This window comes from Myotis daubentonii, chromosome 12, assembly GCF_963259705.1.
Source record: "Myotis daubentonii chromosome 12, mMyoDau2.1, whole genome shotgun sequence".
In the NCBI taxonomy this organism is placed as follows: domain Eukaryota; kingdom Metazoa; phylum Chordata; class Mammalia; order Chiroptera; family Vespertilionidae; genus Myotis; species Myotis daubentonii.
The window spans coordinates 43,450,827-43,478,525 of record NC_081851.1 but is presented as its reverse complement, the minus strand read 5'-3'; the positions used below and the strand labels follow the sequence as shown (position 1 = coordinate 43,478,525).

Genomic DNA, 27,699 nt, shown 5'->3' with positions numbered 1-27,699 from the left:
TTAATGCATACCTAACAGATTTTAAACATTATATATATATATATATTAATTGATTTCAGAGAGGAAGGGAGAGGGAGGGGAAAACCTCAATGATGAGAATCATCCATTGGCTGCTTCCTGCACACCCTCTACTGGGGATCAAGTCCGCAACCCGGGCATGTGCCCTTGACCAAAATCGAACCTGGGACTCTTCAGTCTGCAGGCCAATGCTCTATCCACTGAACCAAACCAGCTAGGACCCTGATAGACTTTTTTAAAATTGGAATTATGGATGATGTTTTATTTTTTATGTATTACTTGGTTGTTGTTTTTTCTATAAAACTTTTTAAAAATAAAGAAACAGTTCTTAAAACGTGTCCATAAATATACTATTTTATGTTTTTAAAGAGATGGTTTTAAACAGATGCTTTTATGCCACATAATGTGTTTCTAAGAAGTCAGAATTTGAATCACACTGAAAATGAACTATAATAGAGGCTCCTTATCCAAAGCAACAAGTAGAAAACTGAACTGAGTCCCTCTCCTCTGCAATCTCACTTACTAAAAAACAATTTAAGATACCTTTTTCTTATCATACTGCCTCATTAGATTGTTCACCCATATTCCTAACAATTGTAAGGTATGATACATCTACACTACGGATTACCATGTACCTACTGAAAATAAAGTAGGTGTAGATTACTGACAGTGTGTTGTACACTGTAATGTGTAGCACTTACAGAATATATAGAGAGAAATTCCATTTATTTAAAAAACACATGTATATACATACATATACAATGATGAGTGCTTGTAAATGCATGAAGGACATAAAACTGTTGACTGTGGTTCCCACAGAGAGAGGAATGAACTTGGGGTAGAGGGGTACTTTTACTTTTTACCATATCTGTATGTATGCCATCTTACAGTGATCAGGAATAATCTTAATTATTTTATATTTTATTTATTTATTTAGTTAGTTTTTTATTTTACATTTTAAAACATTAAACATGGGAATAAAGATCACCACTAAATCTTTTTTTCAGTTCCTTTGGTTTGAGATGGCTATTTTTAATTGCTCACCTTTACCCAAAGAATTAAAATTCACCAGTGATGCCGTACCCGGTTTGGCTCAGTGGATAGAGCATAGGCCTGTGGACTGAAAGGTCCCGGGTTCGATTCCGGTCAGGGGCATGTACCTTGGTTGCGGGCACATCCCCAGTGGGAGGTGTGCAGGAGGCAGCTGATCGATGTTTCTCTCTCATCGATGTTTCTAACTCTCTATCCCTCTCCCTTCCTCTCTGTAAAAAATCAATAAAATATATTTTTAAAAAAATTCACCAGTGAATTCTGATTCTCTTCGATTTTTCTCAGCTCTACCATTTTTAACTTACCTCCTTTTCCACCCTCTTTTACAGAACCATTTTCAAAAGCTGCCCTTGACACCTTCCACTTCTCCTTCCCTATAGTACATACAGGGGTCCTCAAACTACGGCCCGCAGAAAACATTTATCCGGCCCACCGGGTGTTTTTGCCGCCGCTGTGTGCATAGGAATTTGTCATAGGTTTTTTTTTAAACTATAGTCCGGCCCTCCAACGGTCTGAGGGACAGTGAACTGGCCCCCTGTTTAAAAAGTTTGAGGACCCCTGGTATATACTAATGTAGCATTTCCAAAGAATAGTCCATGAGGTGCTAATCTTTGATGATGTTCCAAAAAAGCAGGCTTGGACACTGTATATAAGAGCCTCCTCTGGAAGGTTATTTCCTCAGTTAATTTAAACACACACACACACACACACACACCCTTAATATGCTATGGGATACCTTCCTACTTCATCAACACAGAGTATTATGAGGGGCTTAAGAATAGCAGGGATTTCTTAGAATAAGTATTTTTAAATTGTTACTACTGCTTTTTGTTGAGTTAGGCACATAAAACCACAAAAATCTTTAAAAACAAAAATCTACCACAAAATATTGAGCAGTGAGCGTTACAACTTCCCCCAAATAGTTTATCATTTTGTCTTTAGCAGAACCAGGTACAGTCCCTGCCCTCCTGGAACTTTCAGTCAAATTGATGAGGTATATAGTAATTTAAAAGTCACACAATAAATATTAAACTGGAACTGCAGTGAGTGCCAAAAAGTACACGGTGTTGTAATAGCAAATAATAGGAAATCGAGTTTGTCAGGGAAAGCTTCCCTTAAGAAGTGGTAATTGGTGGACTGAGATCTAAGGATAAGACTGTGTTACCTCAGTGAAAGGAGACTAAAGGGCATTTTAGGCAGAGCCAGGAATAATTTGTACAAAGGCCCTGAAGCAAGAGAAAGAATGTCGAGCGACAGAAGCCTGGTACAGCTGGGGCACTGAGATTGAAAGAGGGTATACTAAGAGATGAAGTTAAAAAGGTAAAGATATTGGGACCAGTTCAGCTTGGCCTTTATCTTAAGAATAGCGCGATGCTATCATTTTAAAAATTCAATTTAATGACTTGATTTTTGGAAAAGATAATACACTCATAAAGTTCCAAAAGAAGACAATAAATTATAGAGATAAACAATTAAAAGTCTTATTCCTATTTCTGTACCCCTCCCACCTATGCTTCCCTACCCTGTCCTAGTTAATCACAGTTTCTTATACATTCTCCAGAGCTGTAGAAGGGTTTTGAGCAGATTTGTTTTTTAAAATAACAATTGTGGCTACAGTGTGGAGGACAGGCTGATAAGGAGCAAAGATGGAAGCATAGAAGAGTAAGAAGTGTTGAAGGAGTCTAGAAGAGAGAGGTGAGGTGGCTCTGACTAAAGTGATGAGCCAAGAGAGGGGGAGCCCCTGGCAGATGTGAGAAGGATTTGGAAGATAAAATGAACAAGAGTCAGAGATTAGTTGGAAGTGCGTGGGGGCACGTGGCATGTTGGGTGAAGAACAGAATGATTTCAAGAATAAACAGATGGCTTCCTGGTTTCTGGTTCCCATAAGTGGATGAAAGGTAAGGCTATTCACTGAGATTAGAATGGTGGAAGAGAAACAGGTAGGGGACTCTGAATTCCACTTTCAAGATAATGTGTGTTTGAAATATTTTTAAGGTGCTCAAGGGGAGAATCCAGTAGGCAGCTGGATTTATGGACTTGGAGCATTGGGCTAGAGGTCTGTGTTCTAGAGAGAAGCCACTAAACCTCTGGATATAAATTTGGTAACTTAGCAGTTCAGAGTGAAGAGAAGAGGGCTTAGAATCGGGCCTTGAGAAATTCTAACATTCAAGGACAGAGGAAAGACACATGGGCCTGAAAAGGAGACAGAGAAGAATGCCAGAGAGGTAGAAAATATTGGAAGAGCAGTGTCATGGGAACTAACAGAAAAAATACTTCAAGAACAATGGAGTGGTCAGTAGTGTTAAATTCTCCTGTGTATTTAAGATGATCCTATTTTTAAAAAATTCTATTGGGTTTAGAAATATGAAATGGTGTTTTTGTTTTGTTTTATGTGTGTGTGTGATTTTATTTTGTGGGTGTTTTTTGAGTGGTTTTGTTTTGTTGTTGTTTTTTGCAAACTGAGTAGAAAGTTTTTCTTCTGTAATATTCAGGAGAAAAGCCCAAGTGAAGTTGATTGAATGCTAAGTAAGCAATAATGAAATGGAGAATCCAAATCGTGATAAATCTTTTAAGAAATTTGATTATGAAGGAAAGGAATAAGACATGGTGGTACTTGAGATAAATAAGAGTTGTGATTTGTTTAAATAGAAAAGATTTGAGCTTATTTAAAAGTTGAATGGGAATTTCAAGGGACCCAAATAGTCAAAACAAATTTGAAAAAGAAGCAAGTTAGGACTCACACTTTCTGGTATCAAAACATATTATAAAGCAACATTAATCAAAACAGTTGATACTGTCATAAAGACATACCTACAGACCAGTAAATTAGAATAGAGAGAGCCCATAAATAAACCCTCACACATATGGTCAAATAATCTTCCACAAGAGTATCAAGACCACTCAATGGGTAAAGAAGAGTCTCTTCAACAAGTGGTGCTGGAAAAACTGAATACCCACATGAAAAAGAAAAAAAGATTGGCTTTTATCTCAAGCTACACACAAAAATTAATTCAAAATGGATTAAAGACCTTAATTTAGACCCCAACCTACAAAACTCCTTGAAGAAACTACAGGGAAAAGTTTCATGACATTGGATTTGACAATTTCTTGGATATGACACCAAAAACATAGATCACAAAAGCAAAAGTAGACAAATGGGATTCCATCAAACTTTAAAACTTTTGTGTATCAAAGGACAAAATCAACAGAGTGAAAAGGCAACCTACAGAGTGGAAGAAAATATTTACAAATCACATATCTGACAAAGGGTTAATAGCCAGAATATATTTTTAAAGGTCCCATTAACAACAAAAACCAAAATACCCCAATTAAAATATGTGCAACTTTAATAGACATTTCAATGGCCAACAAGCATATGAAAAAAATGCTCAACATCACTAATCAATAGAGAAATGCAAATCAAAACAAGATATCACCTTACACCCATTAGTATAGCTACTATATAAAACACACACACAACAAAAACAAGTGTTAGGATGGGAAAAAAGTGGAACCCTTGTGCACTGTTGATGGAACAATAAAATGATGTGACCTCTATGCAAAACAGTATGGAAGTCTGCAAGAAATTAAAAATAGAGCTATTATCTAATTTGGCAACCCCACTTATGAGTATACTAGAGGCCCGGTGCATGGAAATTCATGCACTTGGAGGGGTCCCTCAGCCACGCCTGTGCCCTCAGCCTGGCCTGTGCCCTCAGGGGATGTCCGAATGCCGGCTTAGGCCCATTCCCCATGGAATTATTAACTTAATTCTTACAATAAACCCATGAGTTAGATATTTTATCTTCATTTTATAATCACTCTGGCATGAATAGGTTAAGTAACTTCCCCAAAGTCACACAGTTAATAAAGCCAAAAGTGATACCAAGAAGAAATAATTTGCGCTTTCCACAAGAGAAGTGACCATCATGTGGGGTCCTGAGAAGGCCAGAGGCAATGGGGTCCAAAGTTTAGACCAGAGGTTCCCACAGTTTCTCAGTCCATAGCACCCTTTGCATCTCAGTAATTTTATGGTGCCTTTTGGCCAAAAGAAATACCTGCCATGCCATTTAATAAACAAATTCAAACAACTTAATCATTATGTCCCAACAACTTAGTAGCCATTTGAGAGCATTAACAACAGAAACTGAAAAAAATGTTTGATTTAATTCCAAAATAACCACAACTACATATTAATAAGTTGCATGCATTAATGAAGTTGGGCACTATACAACTTCTCCAACTTTGGAATCAGATTGGACAACCTCACCCTTGTTCCTGTTCTAAGTTAATTGTTGAGTGGTACTTGCTTTTTATTATACAAGCCCTAAAAATCCAGTTTCATAAAGATATGACACCCTTGGAAGGAATGCAGTATCATCTAATGTGAAACTCTGCACTAACTTGGAGCCACTTATCTGTATAGTGCCCAACAGAAGCCTTGTGTTTTCCAAAATTTTTAACTATCCTGCAAGACTCTGGTGAATTCATTGCAATCCTCAGGGTGCCTCAGTGCACAGTTTGAGAACTGTGGGTCTGGAATCCTTGACCTTAGATAGGAGTAGGGACTTTTGCTCTACCCTGGCAGGATGATAGACCCAGATATAGTGGAGGTTTATGTGCTTGGCACACAGTGTAACTGGGATCTCACAATTCAACCTAGGATTCTACTTAGCCCAAGGAGACTACCAAATGATAGGTACTTCACTGCGAGGAGCCACTGTGAATATTTTATATACAACACTATTTTATGAGAAGCACAGTTATAACTGCTTTTCATTTCATAGTTACTTAAGTAGCATATCTGCTAACCTAATAGTAGTTGTTTTTTTAACTTCAGGGTATAAATTACAATTTGGCAAAAGCACTTGCTGTGTTTTCTTTATCAGCTACGCTGGCATATACGTATATGTATAACATAATATTCTCAAATATCAGTAATGTAAAGTTGATGAGTTCTCACACCCAATCTTAGATTATTTTAGTTTATATATTTCTAACTGGCTCATTCCAAATTGTGCCTCTAATAGAAAGTTCTAAATTTGAAATAAGTCATGTTTTTAAGTTTTTGTGTAAAAAGTTTGTATAGGTATTTAAATATAATACATTAAAACTTTTCTCATTAGTCCTGGCCAGTACAGCTCAGTTGGTTGGAGCATTGTCCTGTATACCAAAAGGTTGCGATCTGTCCAGTCAGGGTGCACACCCAGGTTTCAGGTTCAATCCCCAGTCGGGGCACACGTGGGAGACAACTGATGGATGTTTCTCTTTCTCCCTCTAATATAATTTTTTTTTAAGTCTTCTCATTAGCTAGCTATGAAAGCCATTTTACTTTCCCTTTAAAAAACAGGTGTTTGGTATGTGTTTGTTTCTACTTTGTAAAATATATATCAAAATAAAGGAACTAGATTATTCAGATTTGAACTCATTTAGCTTTCTATGTATTAACTGTAACTGAATATATGAGGGAAAGTCATAGTTCTATACTGGTTTCCTTTGGGGCAAAATACCTTGAAGTTTCCAAAACATTAGCAGGCACAAATGCCAAGGGCAGAGGCAGGAAATTATGAGTTCCTTTAAAGAAATACTTTAAAATAAAAACAATTTATAAAAGAGAAGAAAGAACCATTTATGAAAAGAACAGGAAGGAAATTTTGATTGATGACACAAAGACACATAATTATAAAGAAGATTAAAGTTTTCTTTATGTCATAACCATGTTGCAAAACTGGGTTCATTTCTGTATTTTTAAGAGTAATCAATCAATGCATGAATAGATTATCATAGATCATCAAACTTTGGATTGAGGTAGTCACGATACAATGTGAACTATTTTTACTTGAAAGACATGAATTTTTTGTCTAAAAAAGAAAAATTATCAGGACATGATATTAAACCTCCTAGCTGAACATGAAGATTACTAGGTACAGTGCTATGTGTGTACAAACACAGACATACATTCTTACTTTTAGTGTAAATTTTTGTGGGTGTGATGAGCATGGACATATACCAGAGTTCCTTCAGGAAGAATGGAAGCTGGGAACATAGCTGACTGACAAAGGCCACACTTTCCCCAGGGACTACTAGCCAATGACTGAGTACGGTGGGTACTAGTCCAATAGGAAACTCCTCTAATGAGCAAATTTGGCTCAGGTACTCCCGTTTGGCCTGGCTGAAACTTTCTCGGCACCATACTGCAGTTTGAGGCTCTTTGTAGCCAAGCCTTTCTTCCTTCTCCCTTCACAGGGTCAGACCAGCATTATAGCTCTCCCCACCCACTCCTGTTCCCTTCCCCTCTACTTTCACATCTCCCCCCTAGGTCCCTTCCATTCCTAGTACCATCTTGACATCTGTTTCTCAGAAGCACTCTGGGCATGTTTTAAAATATTTCAACTAAAGAAATACATATATAAATTGCTAAAATGTCAAAGAATACTTGAAATTAAAACAGCCATGTACTGTCTTATTTCACCACAACCTCTCATACTACTCTCAAATGTACCATTTTCAACTCTTATTAATTTCTTCTGATTCTACTGCCACATTTCTAAATATGTGGGGTCACTTAGAACTGCATTCAGGTGCATATAACATAAACCTAAAAAAATTATTACTTAACTGAATGGGAGCTTGTTTTTCCTAAGAGGACAAGAAATCTGGAGTTAGGCAGTCCATGGCTGATAAGACATCTCCACGCTATCTATCATCAGGTTCCAGGCACCTACTGTCCATTCCCTTCTCCTTTATTAAGTAGCTTTTCATCAACATTACTCCAGCAATTATCCCCTTTCCTGCATCGAATTTTCCCCCACTGGATCACTCCCATTATGAAACCAACAGAAATAGATGTTATTTCTCCCAGCTAAGTAAGAAAATAAACATCTTTTGACCCCACCTCTCCTGCCCTATTTCTTTATTTCCTTTATAACATAACCCTTTCTTATGTTGTAAACCTAATTTCTTTCCTCCAATTAGCTCTTAAATGCGTTCCAACCCGGCTTCTGCCCACACCATCTACCGAAACTGCTCATATCCAGGTCACTGATGACCTATGTGTTATTCTATTCCCAAGCATGTCCAACTCCCGGCTGGCAGGGCATGTGGCCCACTGGCTGCGAGTTTGACATGCTTGCTCCATCCAATGGTTAATCTCAGGCATCTTGTTACTGGTATCTTACATGTCAGTTATACCAAATTTTCTTCTTGGAACTTAATTTCATGGACACCATACTGCCTTCGGTGTGGTCTACCTCTTAGGCTAGTCCTTTTTATCTCCTTTCTCCATCTCTCCAATCCCCAAATGCTGGAGGACCCCAGGGATCAGCCCTTCAGCCCCTCCCTAGGTGATCTTCAGCAACCTCTTGGCTTTAATACCATCTGTGGGGTTTCCTCAAAAAGTTCTCTCTCTAGCTCAGACCTTTCTCTGAACTACAGATTCCTATAACCAACTGTCTATTTGATTTCTCCACCTGAGTATCTAATGGGCATTTCAAACACTGATGTCCAAAACTGAGCTCCTGATGTTTCCTCAAACTTGTTCTCAATCTTCCCTTTACAGTGAATGGTAACTCTATTGCTCAGAAATTTCTTCTATACCCCACATTTATCCATCGACAAATTCTGATGGCTCAAAACTTAAATTATACTCAGAATTTGGCCACTTCTCACCACTTAACCATTCCTGTAAGTCAAAACCATCATTATGACTCACCTGAACTACGGAAACAGACTTTTAACTTATCTCCAATTTGATCTTTGTTCCCTTCAATCTGTTTCCATCACAATAGCCAGATCGATCCAATTAAAAAATCAGGAAAAAAAAAGTAAATCGGATCAAGTTCCTCCTCCACTCTAAAATCTTCAAGGGTTTCCCATCACACTTGGAGTTAAGGAAAGTCCTTTCAGGAGCCTACAAGGCCTTATATAACTAGTGTCTCATTTCCTCTGGTCTCAATTCCTATACTCTTCTCCATCGTGGTATAAATTTAACAGTGTCTTAATGCTGAAACTTTTATTACCTAAGAATAGTTTGTTAAATGATTTTAGAAATTCAGAGCAGGAAATTATTCAACATTTCTCATAATGAAATCATTCTGGGAGACTGAAAAACAATGAGAAATGTATTTGATAGCTAGTAAAATTAAACTCTGAATTACACCTCATACTTTTATTGCATTTTAAACTAGGAATAGGAATAGTCTGGAAAACCAACTTCAAAAGGCAATTTTCATTCAGAACATATTGATTTATAAACTTATGAATTTGTAAGTGGAAAGAATTATTTTTAAAATGATACAAATTATGTGTAACTGGATCAACAACATGAACTAAGTTCTGGTAATGATGACAACCTATAAAATCTCATTGTTCAACAGAGGGAAAATCCAAGCACTGACTGCATCTTCTGAAATCCTTTAAGTTGTTGCAGTTGCCTTGCTGATTTCTAAACAATTTGACTTTTTGTAGAAATAAGGATCCCTTGAGAAGAAGACAACAAGATAAATTCCATAAATCTAAAATTTGCCATGGAGGGCAAGGATGAAAAAATATTTACCTGATGCACAAAAGAGGGATCCTAAGAGAGCTTATGGTAATGATTTATTTATTTTGCAACTAAGAAAGGCTTAAGGGAATCCTTTTAAACATCTTGCGCACCAAATTTTAATTTACTGTGATATGAGAGATCTTTAGGAAAAGACATATAGACATATTTTTAGAAGATCTAGCTAACAGTCCTATCTAGAATCTAAGGAAGCGGATAGATTATGTTAAGAGGCTCTCAATGGCCCTAAAGATGTGGGGACTAACAGACTTGTTGGCAGGGTGGAGGTAAAGTTACCTTGCTAAAATATATCACATCAAGAGTATGCTGATTGTAAAAGATCTATTTTAGGAATATCTTATCAATCATAAAAATAAAGCACAAAACATAAAAAAGGTAAGTTCCGCCTTGGTCCAATAGCTCAGTTGGTTAGATTGTCTTCCCATACACCAAAAGGTTGGGAGTTCGATTCCTGGTCAGGGCACATAGCTAGGTTGTGGGTTAATCCCTGGTGGGGGCAAATACGGGAGGCAACCAATTGCCGATCATTGTTTCTCACATCTATGTTTCCCTCTCCCTGCCTCTCTCTCTAAAATCAATAAACATACTCCCATGAGGATTTTTTAAAAAGTAGGTTCATTGATATAACAGCATAAGAAAAGAGTACTTCAAGTGGCTGTAACTTACAAAAGCAATTTTGTATATATTTATCATGCACATTCCTTTTCTGAGTTGAATTAATTCACTAGTGAAGGACATTCCTCTCCATGCTCCCCCACACAGACATACACACAAACTTGCTTATTAAATTAAAATGCAATAAAACCTATTTTAAAAAGATTGCCTATTGGGATGCTCCACTGCATATTTTAAGATACCTGACATGTTCCAACTTACCCTGTGCAACGGTAAGGGTGGAGGCCATGAGACACACCTCATACTATAGGTGGTAGGCATGCCCTCCAGTCAAGTAATTTTATGCTTGCTTTTAAGGTGAGTAATGGCATTGAGAAGTACAATTTGAATTGTACTAACTTTAAAACTTTCTGGAGCATATTTTATATTCAAGTTTTAAAGTCTGATTAAAACTTTTATGAAAATAAATTATGAATTTTTAAATAATCCCATTCTTTTGAATAGTATCCTAAATGGAAATTAAGAAGTATTATGGTTCTAAATATATTAATTCAGCCTTATTAAACAGTCTCTGGAAAGTAATAATTTATGACAGTTGAGGAGGTAACTAAGTAGTTACCTTCATGAGTAAAGTTGATGAGTTTAAACAAAAAAATGAGGAAAAATTAGAGTCCACTAAAATGATAGTCTATATTTGAGTAGATTAAGATTATGTTCCTAATTACTACAAATTCAATGTTGTAGACTTATAGATAGAGCCATGAACTTCAGATAACAGTAGACTTAAAGTAAGTCAAATTGTAAACAAATAAGAATTTAAATTGATACAGGATATTAAATTCCATAAAACAGTTATAATTATTAGAACTGATGTACCTTCAATTATATGTATAAGTAGAATATGACTAATGATTTTTTTATCATAAGCAAGTAAAATTTTTCTAAGCAAATAGTATTTTTAAGCCAATCAGCAAGGCTGAGGCATTTGTCCATTATTTTATGGTCAATGAACACTAATTATTATGATGAAGTCCTGAATCTAGGCTTATTCAACATGTAACTCCTTATCTAGGTCTTAATAGTGCTGTCCAATAAAAATTTCTTTGGTGAAAATGTACTGTATAGACATTGTCTACTGAACACTTAAAATGTGGGTAGTTCAACTGAGGAACTGAATTTTTAATTTAATTTAAATTTATATTTAAATAGCCAGAGGTAACTCGTGGCTACCATATTAAACAGCAGCTTAGAAGCTTCAAAAAAAAAAAAAAAAAAAGAGCAAATGTCTTATTATGTTAGGTCAACTCTAGTCTATTGATTTCCATAAGCATGGCATTCACAAATGTTTACAGAGTGGTATGCCAAAACACCTTTTGTCCTATAGTTCTATATTCATTCAAAATTATGATTAAATTTATACCGGTAAATATTTAATACAACAGTCAGACAATTCCAAACAATAAATACCACTGAAAAGATTTTTAGTAGTGCCCATAGTGTGTCAGTACAACTACACTGATTAATGAGGTAGCCTGGTGGCCTGTGTCAATCTGTCTCATGTTAGTTCTAGAATGACTAGAATTCAAACTATGAAATATCCACTCCTAAAAAGTTTTTGTCCATTACCTATCATAACACAAGAATACCAATTGCTGCATAGTTTTCAGCTCCATTGGTTAAACACTGCAAACGCACATCAAACCATTTTACCTGACAGACATATTTGTTCTTCCATTTGCTCAGCACACACTGACTGTTTTGCATCAGCTCCTGAAGGAAACAGAAGAAGAGAGTGCAGTTGGCTATACACATTTTCATTATCAGTTAAAGTGCCTCTGATTTGCAAAAAGAAAGAAAGAAAAAAAAGAAAAAAAAGAAAAGAAAGAAAGAAAGAAAGAAAGAAAGAAAGAAAGAAAGAGAGAGAGAAAGAGAGAGAGAGAGAAAGAAAGAAAGAAAGAGAGAAAGAAAGAAAGAAAAAGATCAGCATGCCACACAAAGATGCAACTGTTTTGAAACTCCTCACTGGACAAAAGCAAAGCTCTCATCACCAGGAGAGCCGATCCTTTATGAAAATTAAAGCTGTTGAAAGATGTTTTAAAACAGATTTGTTTGTTGCCATTTTTGAAACTTTTGGAAAGATACCTCCAACTCCTTAAGTGAGTCTCGAAGTTTTTCTGGGCGTCTGTTTTTGAGAGTCCACGGATAATCTCGTGCTGGCAAATAAAACATGTACTACAGTTAGTTAAACATGACTTAAGGAAACGCTACTAAGCAGTGTGCCTAAGGAAGATTAAAATAAAACACCTCCTTAATTGAGAGGAAGTGGGCTTCATTTCCATCATCGAATGACAGCCTTTAGAAAGGCTTTATCATAAGAACAGAACTTTTACCACAAAACAATCTTCCTGATCATAATTTTATGATGACAACCAACAAGGCTCAGAGAATGCCTGGGAAAGTTTCCCAGGCCTGTGAACCTAGTAATTAAAGGTAAATGACCCCCTCTTTAACAAAAAATAACATTTTCTTTTACAACATTAAATGTTCAATCCAAAAAAAATCCAAATTCTCAAACCTGAAAATTCCTAATGAGTAGATGAATACAGTGAGAAAAGAAGTAAAATACAAAAACAAAATATACACAAAAAAATGAATTTTAAATTAAGCATCACATACTAAGATTAAGGAAAAAATGGAGACAAATCCAAGTTTTAACAAATTAGGCACTAATAATGCTCTTTTTTATGTAAAACAATCCTCTTTAAAATCTACACCACAATTCAATATTAATAAAGCTTTGCTGTATTTTAAATACATTTAATTAAAAGATAAAATTATTTAGTAGAGTCTAAATGTTAGCCTAAGTCAAACTAAAAATAAGTTTTGTTTAAAAAAATTAACAAAATGTTAAATTGATAATATCTATTTCATCATAGGAATAAATTAATCTTTGAATTCTCCTACATAATAATTTTAAATAAGAGTTCTGTATATGTGTGTATGTATGTGAATATACATATAATATGTAGTATATAGATATTAAAATTTTACAGAATTGCTATGTGTCTTATTTCAGCAAGTTTATTTTTAAAACATAATTTATGATGTATAGAGCATCTGTGAAAATTTTAAAACCTGTTACAGCTCCTAATAGAGTATTTTTAAAAATTAAATGTCAACTTGACCATTTAAAACAAGAGAACAAGTAGGATTTTCAGAGCCATCTATACTCCAAACAAAAAGTAAATTATATTTAAGCCATAAAACCGTACTATATTGTAGTGATATTACATTAACACATTTAAATATTTTAGAACGGAAAACTAGAGAGAATAAAATGTTAATATTGGTCATTACAAATCTTATTTTCTTAAAATAGGTAAAACAATGATTTAGGCATAGGACAAATAATAAAATGTTATCAGAATTTAAGCACGATACATTTAAGTATATTAACTGATATAAATATTCATTAAGAAAGTTTATGTTTATATAAACATATAAAAACTGGATAGAGATTTCAATGGTCTAAATTAGAAATTCCTAACAAATACAATTCTTACTCATTTGTTTATATGGCTAAAGAATGAGAATTTATAATTATAAGAAATTTAGAAGGAATATAACATTTCCTATTTGTACAGAAAGCTTAAAATATTTGTTAAACTGAATCTTCAGGGATATTAAAATTCCAGTTTTATAATTATTCCATAAAATATATAAAGAAAGCTTACATTCTGCCAGTTTCTGCTTTGCTTCTAAGTTACCATGCTCTGTCGCTGATACTGTGGTGGAAGAGTTGGAAAGAAGAAAAAAAAAGTAGAAATTATTTTTTAACACTTTGTATTTTTATATGCACATATATAATGTATTATAAAATACCTTGTTGAGATTAATAAATTATGCTCAACTTTTTAAAAGGCAGTTGAAAAAGTGCCATAATATAGATGCTTTCATTTCATAGAGGTATTTCCTAAATTTGCAGTGAAAAGGCTTATGTACCACAACAGGTGGGCCAATATCCTGAGCCTGCAATCTCATCAGATATGGAAGGGAACTGCAACCGAACCCAGAACAGAAGCTGTTTCAGTCTGTCATCAGAACCACGAAGTCAGCCTATTAACGCCAAGCTAAGCACAGAAGAAGCCCACACAAACGCACTTCAACAGAGACCAAAACAGGAAGTAACTCTAGCTAGAAAGACCTTTTGGCCCAACAAAAACTTCTGGGATTAACAGGATTAATCAGATAAAGAAAATTGATCATTCACACAGAAATGCCTATTTCAGATACCAGGTGAGGACCTGGCAGGCCAGCACAGTGGAGCCATGCATTAACAATGCCCTCTACTGGGACACTGATAAATAAACGAGACTAGGCTGTCCACTTATCAGTCTGATCAGCAGTAAAATGAAAATTTTCATGTTCTTCTATAGCATTTTCTCAATATTGCTTTATTTTATATAGAACAGATATCAACCTCGGCATTTTTCTAAAGAACTGAAGTGACTTTTCTTAATTCTATAATCTATTAATGGTATTATATAGTTTAGGATATTTTGTTTATAAGACTTAGTTGAGTAGAGCAGATACTTTACCTGGTTGATCTTTCTTGTCATAATACTGGTATATCCCAATATCTCTATCTACAGAAAGGAAGAAATAACATTAGATTATGGTAAAAAATTCTGGAGAATAAGAAGCCAATCGGACTATATGGCAGGGTGGGAGTGAGTATAGGCAGGGAGGAGGACAAAAGCGGTCTCTTTACCTTACTAGAAATAAAGTAGTTTAAAAGTATCTAGACATGGGTTCAGGTATTACAGGGATACTGGAAAGTTTACCAGTGTAATTAGAAAAGATTTACACAAAACTAAAATGGCATGAGGAAAAGAGGAGTAAGGAACTGCAATGAAGGAAGACCACCTTTTCTCTGTCACACTCCCTCTGACATTTTCCACAGGGTGCTACCCCAAGGGAACTGCCACTAAGCAATGCCAAATGAAATCAGTGTATGGAAGAAAATGCCCTGACTCTTGGATTCTGAGCTGTGCTTCCTTTTCTCTTATTTAACTCAAGTCTGGGAGGGTGTTTAGTGGTGAAGCTGTAGAAAAGAAAGAGAGGATTAGAGTAAGGTGTGGATAAATTATCTGAAGCTGTTTAGACTTAAAGAAAAACCTTCCAAACCCATTCAAAGTCGGATGTTCTGCAGAGGCTACAAAAGCAAAGCTAGGTTTTCCTAAATGCTGAGAGTGATTTAATCAAGGAATTCTGTTCTTACAATTTAATTACAGAAGAACAAAACAACTGTGTCCATTTTCTTACTATCTATGAATAGTGAAATATTTTTCTTTGAAATAACATTTGTTTCCTCCCATGCAAAATAATTCTAGCTACTAACACAAGGACATAACTATTTCCAAAGAAGTGGAAGGGAAGCAGTACAGGCTGCCCCCTAGTGACTGATTGCTCCAATCTTTCTCAAATTGAATGATGGAACTTCAAAAAAAATATTACAGCTATATATTTATATATAGTCTTCAAAATAGCCAATCATGTATACTTACTGAAGCTGTATTATATTTGTTTTGCTATTAATTTTAAATACAGTTTTAAAGAATGCAATTCATTTCTACTAGGCTGAAAATATCTAATAAGGCATTATTGGGAAAGGTCATGGGTAGGGATCCTAAGGTATTAGTAATGTTTTATTTCTTTCTTTTTTCCCCTATTGCTTATGGATTGATTTTTAAAAAATACGTGCCCTGACTGGGAATTGAATCGGTGACCTCCTGGTGCATGGGACGATGCTTAACCAACTGAGCCACACCGGCAGGACTGTAACTATTCTTTAAAAAGAAGTGTGATATATATATTCAATAACCTACAGATAAAATTTTTGTCTTGCAGATATTAATTTTCAGTGATTAATGCCTTAACACATATACATTTCTGAAATTTTAAATCTTAATGGAAATGTACTTTGATATTTTGACATTCTCCAGAAACTGTTCATAAAGCAAAACATATTAGTTATCATATTTATTATTATTAATAAAGCCACCAGAATTGTACTCTGGTTGGAATATTTTTATATATATACATTTTTATTGATTTTTTTTAGAGAGAGAAGAAGAGAAAAGAGAAAGAGAGAGAAACATTGATGTGAGAGCCAAACATCTATCGGCTGCTTCCTACACACCCCTTATAGGATCAAGCCCGCACCCCGGGCATGGGCCCTGACCAGGAATTGAACTACCAACCTTCGGTGCACGAGACAACACCCAACTAACTGAGCCATACCAGCAAGGGCTCTAGCTGGAATCTTAAATTGAAGTATTTTCTTCTCTGATCATAATTGCCTACTTTTTTCATCTCTCTTGATCCCTTACTTCCATATAGCTAGCTTTTATGCTTCTTTGAAATCAATTGCTTAATCCCTTCATTTTCTCCTGGTCCATCAGCCCTTTCAATCTACAAACTCACTTTCTTAGTCTAGAAATATTTCTTTGATAATTTCCTCCTCTCCTTTTTGTTGCTTTTCATGGAGTTAGTAATAGTTGAATTTAGAGTTCCTAGGTCGAATAGCTAACATGCTCTTTCCTATTTATTATCTTTGTGTGTTTTTTTGTCACAGCATTCATTTCATTTTTATAACACATGTATATTTCAACATAATTATGTTTTCTTTTTTAAAAAAAAATATATTTTATTGATTTTTTACAGAGAGGAAGGGAGAGGGACAGAGAGTTAGAAACATCGATCAGCTGCCTCCTGCACACCCCCTGCTGGGGATGTGCCCACAACCAAGGTACATGCCCTTGACCGGAATCGAACCCGGGACCCTTGAGTCTGCAGGCTGACGCCCTATCCACTGAGCCAAACCGGTCAGGGCATGTTTTCTTAATTATATGTTCATTGGATAAACTTGGAGGGGGAAAAATTAAAAAAAGTTCAATGTGCTATCTTTCCATTCTTCAGAGACAGCCACTAATAACATTTGTTGTCTCTCAGAGTTTTCTTCTGTATGTATTTTATTACTAAAGTGCTATAATGAAAATACCATTTAACATTTTTGTTTTATAATTGCTAAATTACTGGGTAAATAAACGCTTATAAATAATGTTAAAAAATAAAATATAACCCAGGCCTGGTGGTTCAGTTGGTTGGAGCATCCTCCTGTACACCAAAAAGGTGAGGGTTCGATTCCCAGCCCAGGCACATACCTAGGTTTTGAGTTCAATTCCCAGTTGGGGTGCATATGGAAGGTAACTGATCAATGTGTTTCTCTCTCTCTCTCTTTCTCCCTTCCTTTATCTCTCAAATCAATAAAAACATATTCTTGGTTAAGGATTTAAAAAAATGATAAAAATAATAAAATACAAAAGACTATACATATGAGTAAAAATATACACAAACCAGGAAAGAACAACACCTTTTAAGCCTTCTGTGTGCCCTTATCTATTTCATCCCACTCCCTCTCTTCTCAGAACTATACTAAAATTTTGTTTATAATCCTTACTTTCTTTATAGTATTACATATATATTTGTCTCCTGAAATAAGACACTATTTAATTTTGCCTGTTGTTTTTAAACTGCCTCTAAATCAGCGATTCTCAACCTGTGGGTCGCGACCCCTTTGGCGGTCAAATGACCCTTTCACAGGGGTCGCCTAAGACCATCCTGCATATCAGATATTTACATTATGATTCATAACAGTAGCAACATTACAGTTATGAAGTAGCAACGAAAATAATTTTATGGTTGGGTCACAACATGAGGAACTGTATTTAAAGGGCCAGAAGGTTGAGAAGCACTGCTCTAAATGTTATCATATTATAGGAACTCTTCTGGAACTTATTTTTAAATTTATTTGCCTAATATCGCATTTCTGACATTCATCTATACTGTTGCATGCAGCTGAAATTCATTCACTTTCTCTGTTGCATAAATGTATTTATCCATTCTCCTGCTGATTGACATTTGGGTTGTTTCTAATTCCTTGGAATATAAACTGTAATATTGTAAGCATTTTTGTACAAATCTCTTGGTGCACAAGTGTCAGGACTTTTGCTGGCTATATACCTAGGAATCGAATTATTAGTCAATAGGTGACGTACTTCTTCAACTATGCTAGATAATGCCAAATTGTTTCCTAAGGTGGTTGGCCCAAATTACACTTTCATCAGCAGTGAGATAAGCTCACTTTCATTCTTTGGTGTGTGTTTTTTCTATTTTCTAATAAGCTTTCTTTTACTCTCTTGAGTTTTATTTTTTTCTGCAACATATTTTTTTTTAATTCCCAAGATATGAGTATAACTTTCCAGTGTTTTCTGAAGCTTCTGCATATTGTTCCTTGCTGTTCATATTTAAAAATGAGTCACAGAAAGCTGATTAGAAGCTCTGTGTACAGGAGCAGGGCTTGCCAACTGGGGGCTTCACTGATGAGCCAGGAACCCCAGTGCTTCAGCGGAGGATCCCATCATCAAATGTCAGTGTGGGGTCTTCTCTCTGGGGCCATGCAGTCACTCCAGAGAGGATTCCCTGGAGTCCTCCCTTCTGGGGGAATGTCTGACGGCTGTGGCATTCTCAGAACCAGGTGGGATTAAGAGGACCTTACCATCAGTGTGCAGGCTTTCATCTCATCCCTGCTTTCAGTTCAGTACCTCTCCCTAGCTTCTTCACTGGGGCTGGGATCCAAGTTTAAAGCCTCTCTCATCAAGTATTTCCACAGTACGGAAGGTATCTCACTACTTCTCAAACAGATTTTCAAGTCCCTTGGTTGTCACCCTCATATCACATCCCCATCGTCTATAGTGTCTGGCCCCTCAAATTTCTGTATCTTTCTAGAGTTTTGAAAAACAGACTGGCTGTCACTGGAATTCTGCTCTGTAGACACTCGATGTTTAGATTTTTAAGCTTTGCTAATTCCTTCATCCCATCTTCCAAAAATCAACTGCAACCATCTCCTCTCCTATTCTTAGTCTTTGTGGGTTTATGTCTTCTTTATTTTAATTTAATCCACTTTCCCTCATTTTAGAAGAATTTGGGGAGGAAACAAATGTGTGTTAAATCCACCTGTTTAACTGGAAGTTCTATCCTTAATATTTTAAGCAAGGCAAAAAATGAAATTAAAATGACTTTCATCTGTAATTATATGTTTGAGATAAAGAAATGGTATTTTAAGACCCAGAGTCATAGAAGCATGAACAGACTCTTGCACCTCAGAGGGAAGACATGGGAGGGTGGGTGGGAAGAGATCAACCAATAAACTTGTATGCACATATGCATAGCCCATGGACACAGACAATGGGGTGGTGAAGGCCTGGGACCAGGGCTGGGGGCGGTGGGGAGTATGGGTGTGGGCTGGCAAAAGTTAATGGGGGAAAAAGGAGGACCTATGTAATACTTTCAACAATAAAGATTTTTTTAAAAAAATATAATAATAAATGATACTTTATAAGGTAAAGCCATATACATACAACTGTCCTCTAAAATTCAAGAGTTGCTTTGGGTAATCAAAGAAAAAAAAGATTTTGTAAAATATGTTCCTTAATGATATATACTTTATAATACTAATAAGCATTGTTAGAAGACACTTCTATAACTCCCCCACAAAAAAACTGAAATGCAAAGAATATGAATATGATTAATTGTATGTCTTAGCTATATGTTTGAAATATTACTTTCATATTAAATACTAGGGGCCCGGTGCACGAAATTCGTGCACTGGGTGTGTGTGTGGGGGAGTGTCCCTCAGCCCAGCCTGCCCCCTCTCACATACTGGGAGCCCTCAGGCGTTGACCCCCATCACCCTCCAATCGCAGGATCGGCCCCTTGCCCAGGCCTGACGCCTCTGGCCTAGGCGTCCGGCCCGGGCAGCGGGGACCTGCAGTGGCAGCGGAGGGTGCCGCGATCGCGCGGGCTCCACCCCTGCCCCTGCAGGACGCCTCTGGCTGAGGCGTCTGGCCCGGGCAGCGGGGACCCACAGCTGCAGCAGCCCCACGATCGTGGGCTTCGCTTTAGGCCCAGGCAAGGGACCCCTAGCTCCTGGGACTGCCAGCTTCGACCGTGCCCAGGTCCCATCGCTGGCTCCACCCCTACTTTCTGCTATCACTGGCCAGGGCGGAAAAGGCACCTGATTCTCTGATCATGGCTGGGGGGCAGGGCAAAGGCGGCCCCAGGGCCGCCTTTGCCCTGGCCCCCAGCTCTTAGCTCCCCCCTGGGTTTCCAATCACTGTTAGTGGCAGGGGGCTTCTTCCTGCTTTCCCTTTCGCCTCCCTGCATTGTGCCGACATATGCAAATTAACCGCCATCTTGTTGGCAGTTAACTGCCAATCTTAGTTGGCAGTTAATTTGCATAAAGCCCTGATTAGCCAATGAAAAGGGTAGCTCGTACGCCAATTACCATTTTTCTCTTTTATTAGTGTTGATAAATGCCTTTACCATTAGTTAGCCTGAAAATATTTATGAATATAAATCAGTCATTATGAACAATTCCAGCAAATATTGAACATTATGTATTTTAAGAGGAAAAAAATATTAGGCCAACAGAATTAATTTTCACAACAGAAAATCTAACTCAAGCTGAAAAAATAAGTTAAGCAGAGTTAAGAAATTATTTTCCATTAGCCAATTTTTCATTAAGAATAAAGAAAATAATGCAACTCCAGCTGGAGAATCTAGGCTCTAACCTTTGTTAGTATTTATTTATAATGTTGTAACTTATATTTGAAAAATATTGAAATTAATTCAAGCTCATTTACCGCCAATGTGTAAGGTATTCTTCAAAGACCACAGGTGCAGTTCAGTCAAGCAGAAAGACATCTGATGGCAGAAGGAATCTCTGTCCTGTTTAAAAAATAATTAAAAGAATGTGCCAATTAATTATCTCCGATTGCCAATAAAACCAAGATCCCTAGAAATAGCAGGATCATTTGCCACTACTGATATTTGAAATATGGTTCATTAGAATAAACACTTTAATATACCCTTGGTTAGCCATCCAGGAATAAACTCTAAAAAAATGAAAAAATACACTTATTTTCCTAGATTTACTATTGTCATCACATTGTGGTAAGAAGAATATATATTTGAGTTTGCAATGACGTGTGGTTTTTAAGAGTCTGAGTATATTTAAAATTATTTCATGCTTAAGCATTTTAAAAAACACTTTTTAAGGAAAGAAAACATCTATTTGGTAGTTATTAAGTACAAACATACTTTGTGGTGTATTTTTAATGTACAAAGCAAATATTTACTATCTCTCACATACAAATGGGCTAATTAAAATAAAATTGCAAGGTAAGTGGTATATAGTTACTATTATAAGAAACACATATACTTAGAAGTACACTATGTGAAACCATGTTAGTATTCAGGTTAGTTTGTTATTCTACTCCAACTCCATTAAAAATAACAACAAAAAATGCACATCCTGTATTTCCTTCCAGTTTTACTAGCAGGGGTTAGTGATGGGTATTATTGCTAACTTTTTTTAAAATCAAGTAGAACCCAATCAATGTTAACTGATTGGAAGAAGAACAATCTGAATCAGAAAAAAAGTCAACATTTTATAAATATTTAAAAAGAATTTATATAACTTTCAAATATTTGCTTGGAGATACATCTAGTACCATACTCTATGTATTCTTTACTACATATTAGAAATACATATAGTAAACTACCAGCACTTTCTTTTTCGATTTCGTAAAAGAATTGTTCTTTCCAATAAACTTCTGAATAACAAAAGAAGCTTAAAAATATTTTAAAACATCTTTTAGATGAAAAAATAAAATCTCAGCTTCTTTAACATTAGGAGTGACTAATAATATTTCCCATAATATTCATGTGGGTGATAATACAAAATAACTTAAGACAGTACAAAATTCTTGGGCCTTCCTTCACCTTTACATTTGACTTCAATCCCTTTATAATCATCAAGAAACATGCAGTTCAACTAATAAGACACTGAGCTAATTATTAAAACAGCAGAGTGAGCAATGTAGCAGCATAAAAGAAGGGCCTGAGCCTGCCTGGAACAGCGGGTCTCTCAGAAAGCTACAGAGAAGTTGTAAAATGTTAGCAGAACCTTAAAGAACTAGAGGATTCCACCAATTAAATGATGATGATAATAATAGATAATACTAAGTACCTACCTCATGACAAGCATTATTCTATACATTTGATATGTATTAACTCATTTAATCCTCATAGCTACTCTTGGAAGAAGTGCCATTATCCTATATAATATCCTATATAGTAAAAGCATAATAAGCTAAGTGTCTGACTGATCATGCGACCATTTGGTTAACCACTTGACCAGTCGCTGTGATGTGCACTGACCACCAGGGGGCAGACGCTCCGACCAATAGGTTAGCTTGCTGCTGGGGTCCAGCCACTCAGGACTGGGCGAGAGGACTGGACACACCTTGGAGCCCTCCTGCCAGCTGGCCAACCTCCCGCCGGCTGGCCCCCATTGGCCCTGATCGGGACTGGGCAAGGTGGCCCCAATCGCCAGCCAGGCTGAGGGACCCCCACCTGTGCACAAATGCCTCTAGTTACTTCATAAGGAGGAAAACGAAGCACAGATAGGCCACACAGCCAGCAGGTAGTGGAGACAGTCTAAAGATGCATGATGAAAAGTGATACACGAATTAAGTTGAAAAGGGTAGAAAGGAAACAGGCTATACTAATAGTAAATTCTGGATTGATATGAATTCACTCTTTTCCTTATATGGAAGTGCCATAAAAAGTTAGAGATGAAACAAAGGATCTTTCTATCCCCAGATTTGCCTGACTCTAACCAAAAGCTAGCTGCCACTGCACACAGGTAGTCGGAAACAGAGCTAGTGGACTGTATTACTACGAAAGAGGACACAGTTCCTTCTCAGAAGGCAACAGGGGAAAAGAGATATTAAGCAAATTACGAGTTTTTCAATTCAGAGTTGTCACCTTAGAAGTGACTCTAGCAAGGCTGCTGTGTTCTTTGGAAATGCGTTCATTAGTTTTATGGGGCTCATTTCATAAAGACTACATTATAGTTATTATACTTTGTTTTTGAACTCACATACTTCCTATATTTGAATATGTAAACTGAACCCTTTTCATTGGGATGGGTAAGGTCTGGAATGTTTATTTAAATAATTAAATATTTATTTTTCATTTTTTTAAAGCTTAATGTGTAGACTCTAGATTCTAATTGCCTGGTTTCTTACTCTAACTTCTCGGCTTACTAACTTGGATAAATTACTTAACTTCTCCATTTCTAGGTTCTCCCTACCTCAGGACTGTATTGAGGGTACCATTATTCAGTTATCTTATTGTTGCCATTGACCCTGCTGCTCAATATGTCTAGCATGTACACATTCATATGGAAAAAAACAAAAAAAGTATTAAATATGGTCTCTCACTTTATATAGTTATTTCACAAGATGAAATGAATGAATGAATAAATGAATGAATACTAAGTATAATAGGGGTTTTATGAAGGAAAAACATCTGAGTGTGGAGAAGTGTCTATATAAAAGGACGTATTTGAATTGGGACATGTAAATGGGCTAATATTTCAATGGGATAGGGAAGAAAGGAAGTGATGAAACAAGTGCATACTTTCTCTGATATTGAGCATCAAAGTCACAACTTCTAGACTATACACGAAAATAAAAACTCATGTTACTACTCAATGTAATGTTTTTTAAATGTCTATAATTAGAATTTATGGCAATTTTGGCAATGACAAGGTTGAAGTTTAGTTGTTAGTAGCTACATAAAGAGATTTTTATCACGCAAATTAAATATAGATAAAATATTAAACTGAAACCAAAAGGGCAATACCTTTACTTACTCTTCAACAGAAGTCTGCACTTGAAATGTTAGTCAATTCAATAATAAATAATCTGCCAAAAATTTCCCTGATGACAGAATTGAAGAGTGGAATAAAATTTCCTTTGTAATCCACATTGGCTATTTCTAAGAGGCAGGAATGGTTTTAACTAAAATACCAATAAGTCCACTATTCATATCTTTACTAAGTTTTAAATTCCTAAACTACTCAGAAATCATGTTGTTTGGGTGGAAATAAGCAAAATGAGGTCTATGGGGAGCTTCTCATAGACCTTAACCCTTTGCATTTGGATATAATGGGAAATTCTGAGGATGGTGCAGTGTAGAGTCCATAATCTGGACATGTCTTCCAGTTTAGGACCTAAAAATTCATGTCTGGTTCCAATGAGGGTGGGAAGACAGAAAAATGTATAAGCTGGTTTTCAAAGTGTTCTGATGTACAAACAACACTGCTCTAGTTACCATTAAAAAATAAAAGACAAAAAGGTGAGAAAGACATTCTACTTTATAAGGAACCCCTATGTGGCCCCACAGGGAACATTTGTATAAGGGGGGGGGGGGGAAATTGACTGTAGGGGTGGTGCCCTGCAGAAAGTAGGACTGGTAGCCCTTCAGATTAGTGGGCTCATTGAGGTGATGGTATCCAGACAAAATGGGATCCACACCCAGCTAGAGTAGACATGGTGGCCAAGAAGTAATCTATACCCAGGCGACAATTATCAGCTGAGAGCGCAGGCCTAACGAGCAGCAGGTACGGCAAGAGAGAAAATGGCAATGTCCAATAATGATCGGGCTTGTTTATGAACACGTGACAAGCCCTGTGGACTCCGCAAAATGTGTGTAATTAAGAAGAAGGCTTTGCAGGGATCACGCATTATCAGAGGGCAAAAGACAAGTATCTGCTAGTAATACTATATAAAATTAAAGAGAACTGATGGAGTAAATAAAACAAATTTGCAAAAATCTGTAATAACAACTAGATGGACATGGTGGGAGGGGATCAAATCAATATCCTTTTTAGTCCTCAAAATGTCTTGTTGTCTCCATAGTGTGCAGTTTTTTCGAAAGATGCAGAGCTTTAAACATCTTGCATTTTACTCAAGAATGTCAGTGGTTGAAAAGAATTTCGTTTAAAAATCCTGCCTGAAGGAAGTAGTCAAGACTGAACTCGCATTATTCAAATATTGTATTAGTGCATAAATAGTTGTTTTGTAAGGGGGAAGAATTTCAGAAGAATGCTGAATTCTGCATTTTGGTTGAGGGGTATGAAAAAGGGAGTGTCAAACAAAGTAAGCTGAGAAATGCTGCCCTACTCGGTGCTCTTGGGCACTTCTCTAGGGATAAAACCCAATGTACTTGACTTAGAACTAGAACAAAAGTAGCTATATTGGAGGGAAATGAATGAAAGAATGATTTAACTAAAAATACAGCAAACTGTCTTAATATTGAATAGAGAAAAGAATTATCCAAATGAAAAGAATAGTAGATGGAAGAACTTAAACAAATAAAAGTTGCCCATAATTTTTCATTTATTTTAAAACATCTTGGTAACATTTGCAACTTTCTGTTACTTTAATTTTATAAGGTAGTTGTTTATAGTCTCAGAAGGTCATTCTGAATCCAAACTTCAATCTCCAAGGGAGAATAAGAAGCATGATTTAAACTGAGCATAAACTAAATTTAGATTTTCTTTGCTCTTTTGTGTGTGGGGATTGTTGAGGGGAGTAATCTATGATAGCCCAAATTTTCAGGACAGAGATGAGAGGATCCTAGAAAGCCAATTACAATAAATTAATATTTATTTGACTTAAGAGTAATTGTTACCATATAAACTGAATTTTAAGAAAGTAACATGCAAAATAGAAATAGCTGTACTTGATGCTATGGCTTGTTACACTTTTGATAATCTTTTGAAAAATAAAAACTATGTTTTAGAGATAAAGATTACCTTGCCAATAAATAAGTCTGCAAAATACTTGCTTTTCTTGGTTTCTGAAGTCAGCTATTTTGATTGCTTTGGGAAGAACTAAAAGCTTGAGGGCAAATAAGACCCTAATGTAAAACATGATGGGGAAGAAAGGATTAACAAAGAGAAGACATTGTGCAGTTTAACAAAGATAAATGACATTATGGCGCCAACATGACATTTAAGATGAAGGTGTATTAACAAAATGCCTCAAACGGCCTGAGGGACTATCTTGGGCATGAATTTAGAACATATACTTGCTATTTATTATCAAGAGAAATTCTGAGGAACATCTATTCATCGATTCAAAATGTACAAAAACAAAGACAACTGAAGAGCAGGAATTTAACATAAACCCCTGGCTAGTTGCGTTAGGTGTTCTAGTCATCATTAGATAATTTTCAAATTACATTAAACATAATATATTCCCCCATAATATTTTATCTAATGTCATCAATATAAAATTATATTAATACCTGTAAAGCATATGCATGAATGTATTTAATCTACATCATATTATTAGAACTAAAAACATTGACATATTCAACATTAAACAAAATAATTAAGTAATTATAAAATTCATGGAAAGGACAAAGGAGTCTCAAAATAAAGAGACTTCAAACTTGGCCCTGGCTGGGTGAGCATCATTCCATACACCAAAAGGCTGCAGGTTTCATTCCAGTCAGAATGAACCTAGGTTGTGGGTTCCATCTCTGGTCAGGGAGTATATGAGAGGCAACTGATCAATGTCTCTCTCCCACATCAATGTTTCTCTCTCTCTCCTCCCCTTCCTTTCTCTCTAAAATCAATTAAAAACCTATACTCAGGTGAGTGTTAAAATAAATGAATGAAAGAAAGAAAAAGGAAGGAAGGAAGGAAGGAAGGAAGGAAGGAAGGAAGGAAGGAAGGAAGGAAGGAAGGAAGGAAGGAAGGAAGGAAGGAAGGAAGGAAGGAAAGAAGGAAGGAAGGAAGGTAGGTTAATTTTAAAGGACAGAGAGAGAGAGAGAGACACTTCAAGTTTGGATTGAGCTAATTATAACAGAAGACTGAAGTATTAGGAATACTGGGTCATTTGGACCTGAGAGTTCTATATCTAAATATTAATTAAATATCACACATACTTGGAGGATTTTAGGTATATGACATTTTACCACGCGTCATAGATAGAAAGATTTATAAAGCAGGGTCTCTACTATCAAATACCTGTATCTAGTGCAGCAGATAACATAATCACACAAAAAATAACAATATGGAATTTGTGTAAGTGCTAATTTAGCAACATAAACAAAGGGCTATGGGTGCTCCATAAATGTTCTAGTTTGATTATAAAGAAATGTTCTTAGAAAGTAGAGGGCATTTTGATAGAGGGAGAGATAAAAAGGAGAGAACAATTTACAAAAGCATATATTAGAAAGATGCAAGGATTATTTGAGAAAAAATAAGCAATTGGTTTGGTGCACAAACAGAAGAGATAAATCAGGGCCACACTAAGGAAGCCTTTGAATGCCAGACTTAGGAATTAAGACTCGATATCCATCAGGTAGCTAACTAAGGAGTAACGAAAAGTGTCTGATCTGGTAAAGTATTTTAGGAAGGGTAACCGACAGATGAGAATTGTTGTTTGAAGATTAACTGTGTGGGT

At 36.0% G+C, this 27,699-nt stretch overlaps 1 protein-coding gene across 3 annotated transcripts in view; it reads right to left on the bottom strand.

Annotated features, from left to right (window-relative positions):
- WDPCP (WD repeat containing planar cell polarity effector) overlaps window positions 1-27,699 on the bottom strand; it is a 272,798-nt gene that overhangs the window by 187,185 nt on the left and 57,914 nt on the right. For all 3 annotated transcript variants that reach the window (XM_059659666.1, XM_059659667.1, XM_059659668.1), the window contains exons 2-6: window positions 21,013-21,097; window positions 14,845-14,892; window positions 13,981-14,031; window positions 12,389-12,459; window positions 11,957-12,016 (exon numbers count right to left, since the gene is read on the bottom strand). In XM_059659666.1, the coding sequence (XP_059515649.1) occupies window positions 11,957-12,016; window positions 12,389-12,459; window positions 13,981-14,031; window positions 14,845-14,892; window positions 21,013-21,073 (291 nt within the window). In that variant the 5' untranslated portion in view covers window positions 21,074-21,097. The remainder of the gene's footprint in view (window positions 1-11,956; window positions 12,017-12,388; window positions 12,460-13,980; window positions 14,032-14,844; window positions 14,893-21,012; window positions 21,098-27,699) is intronic.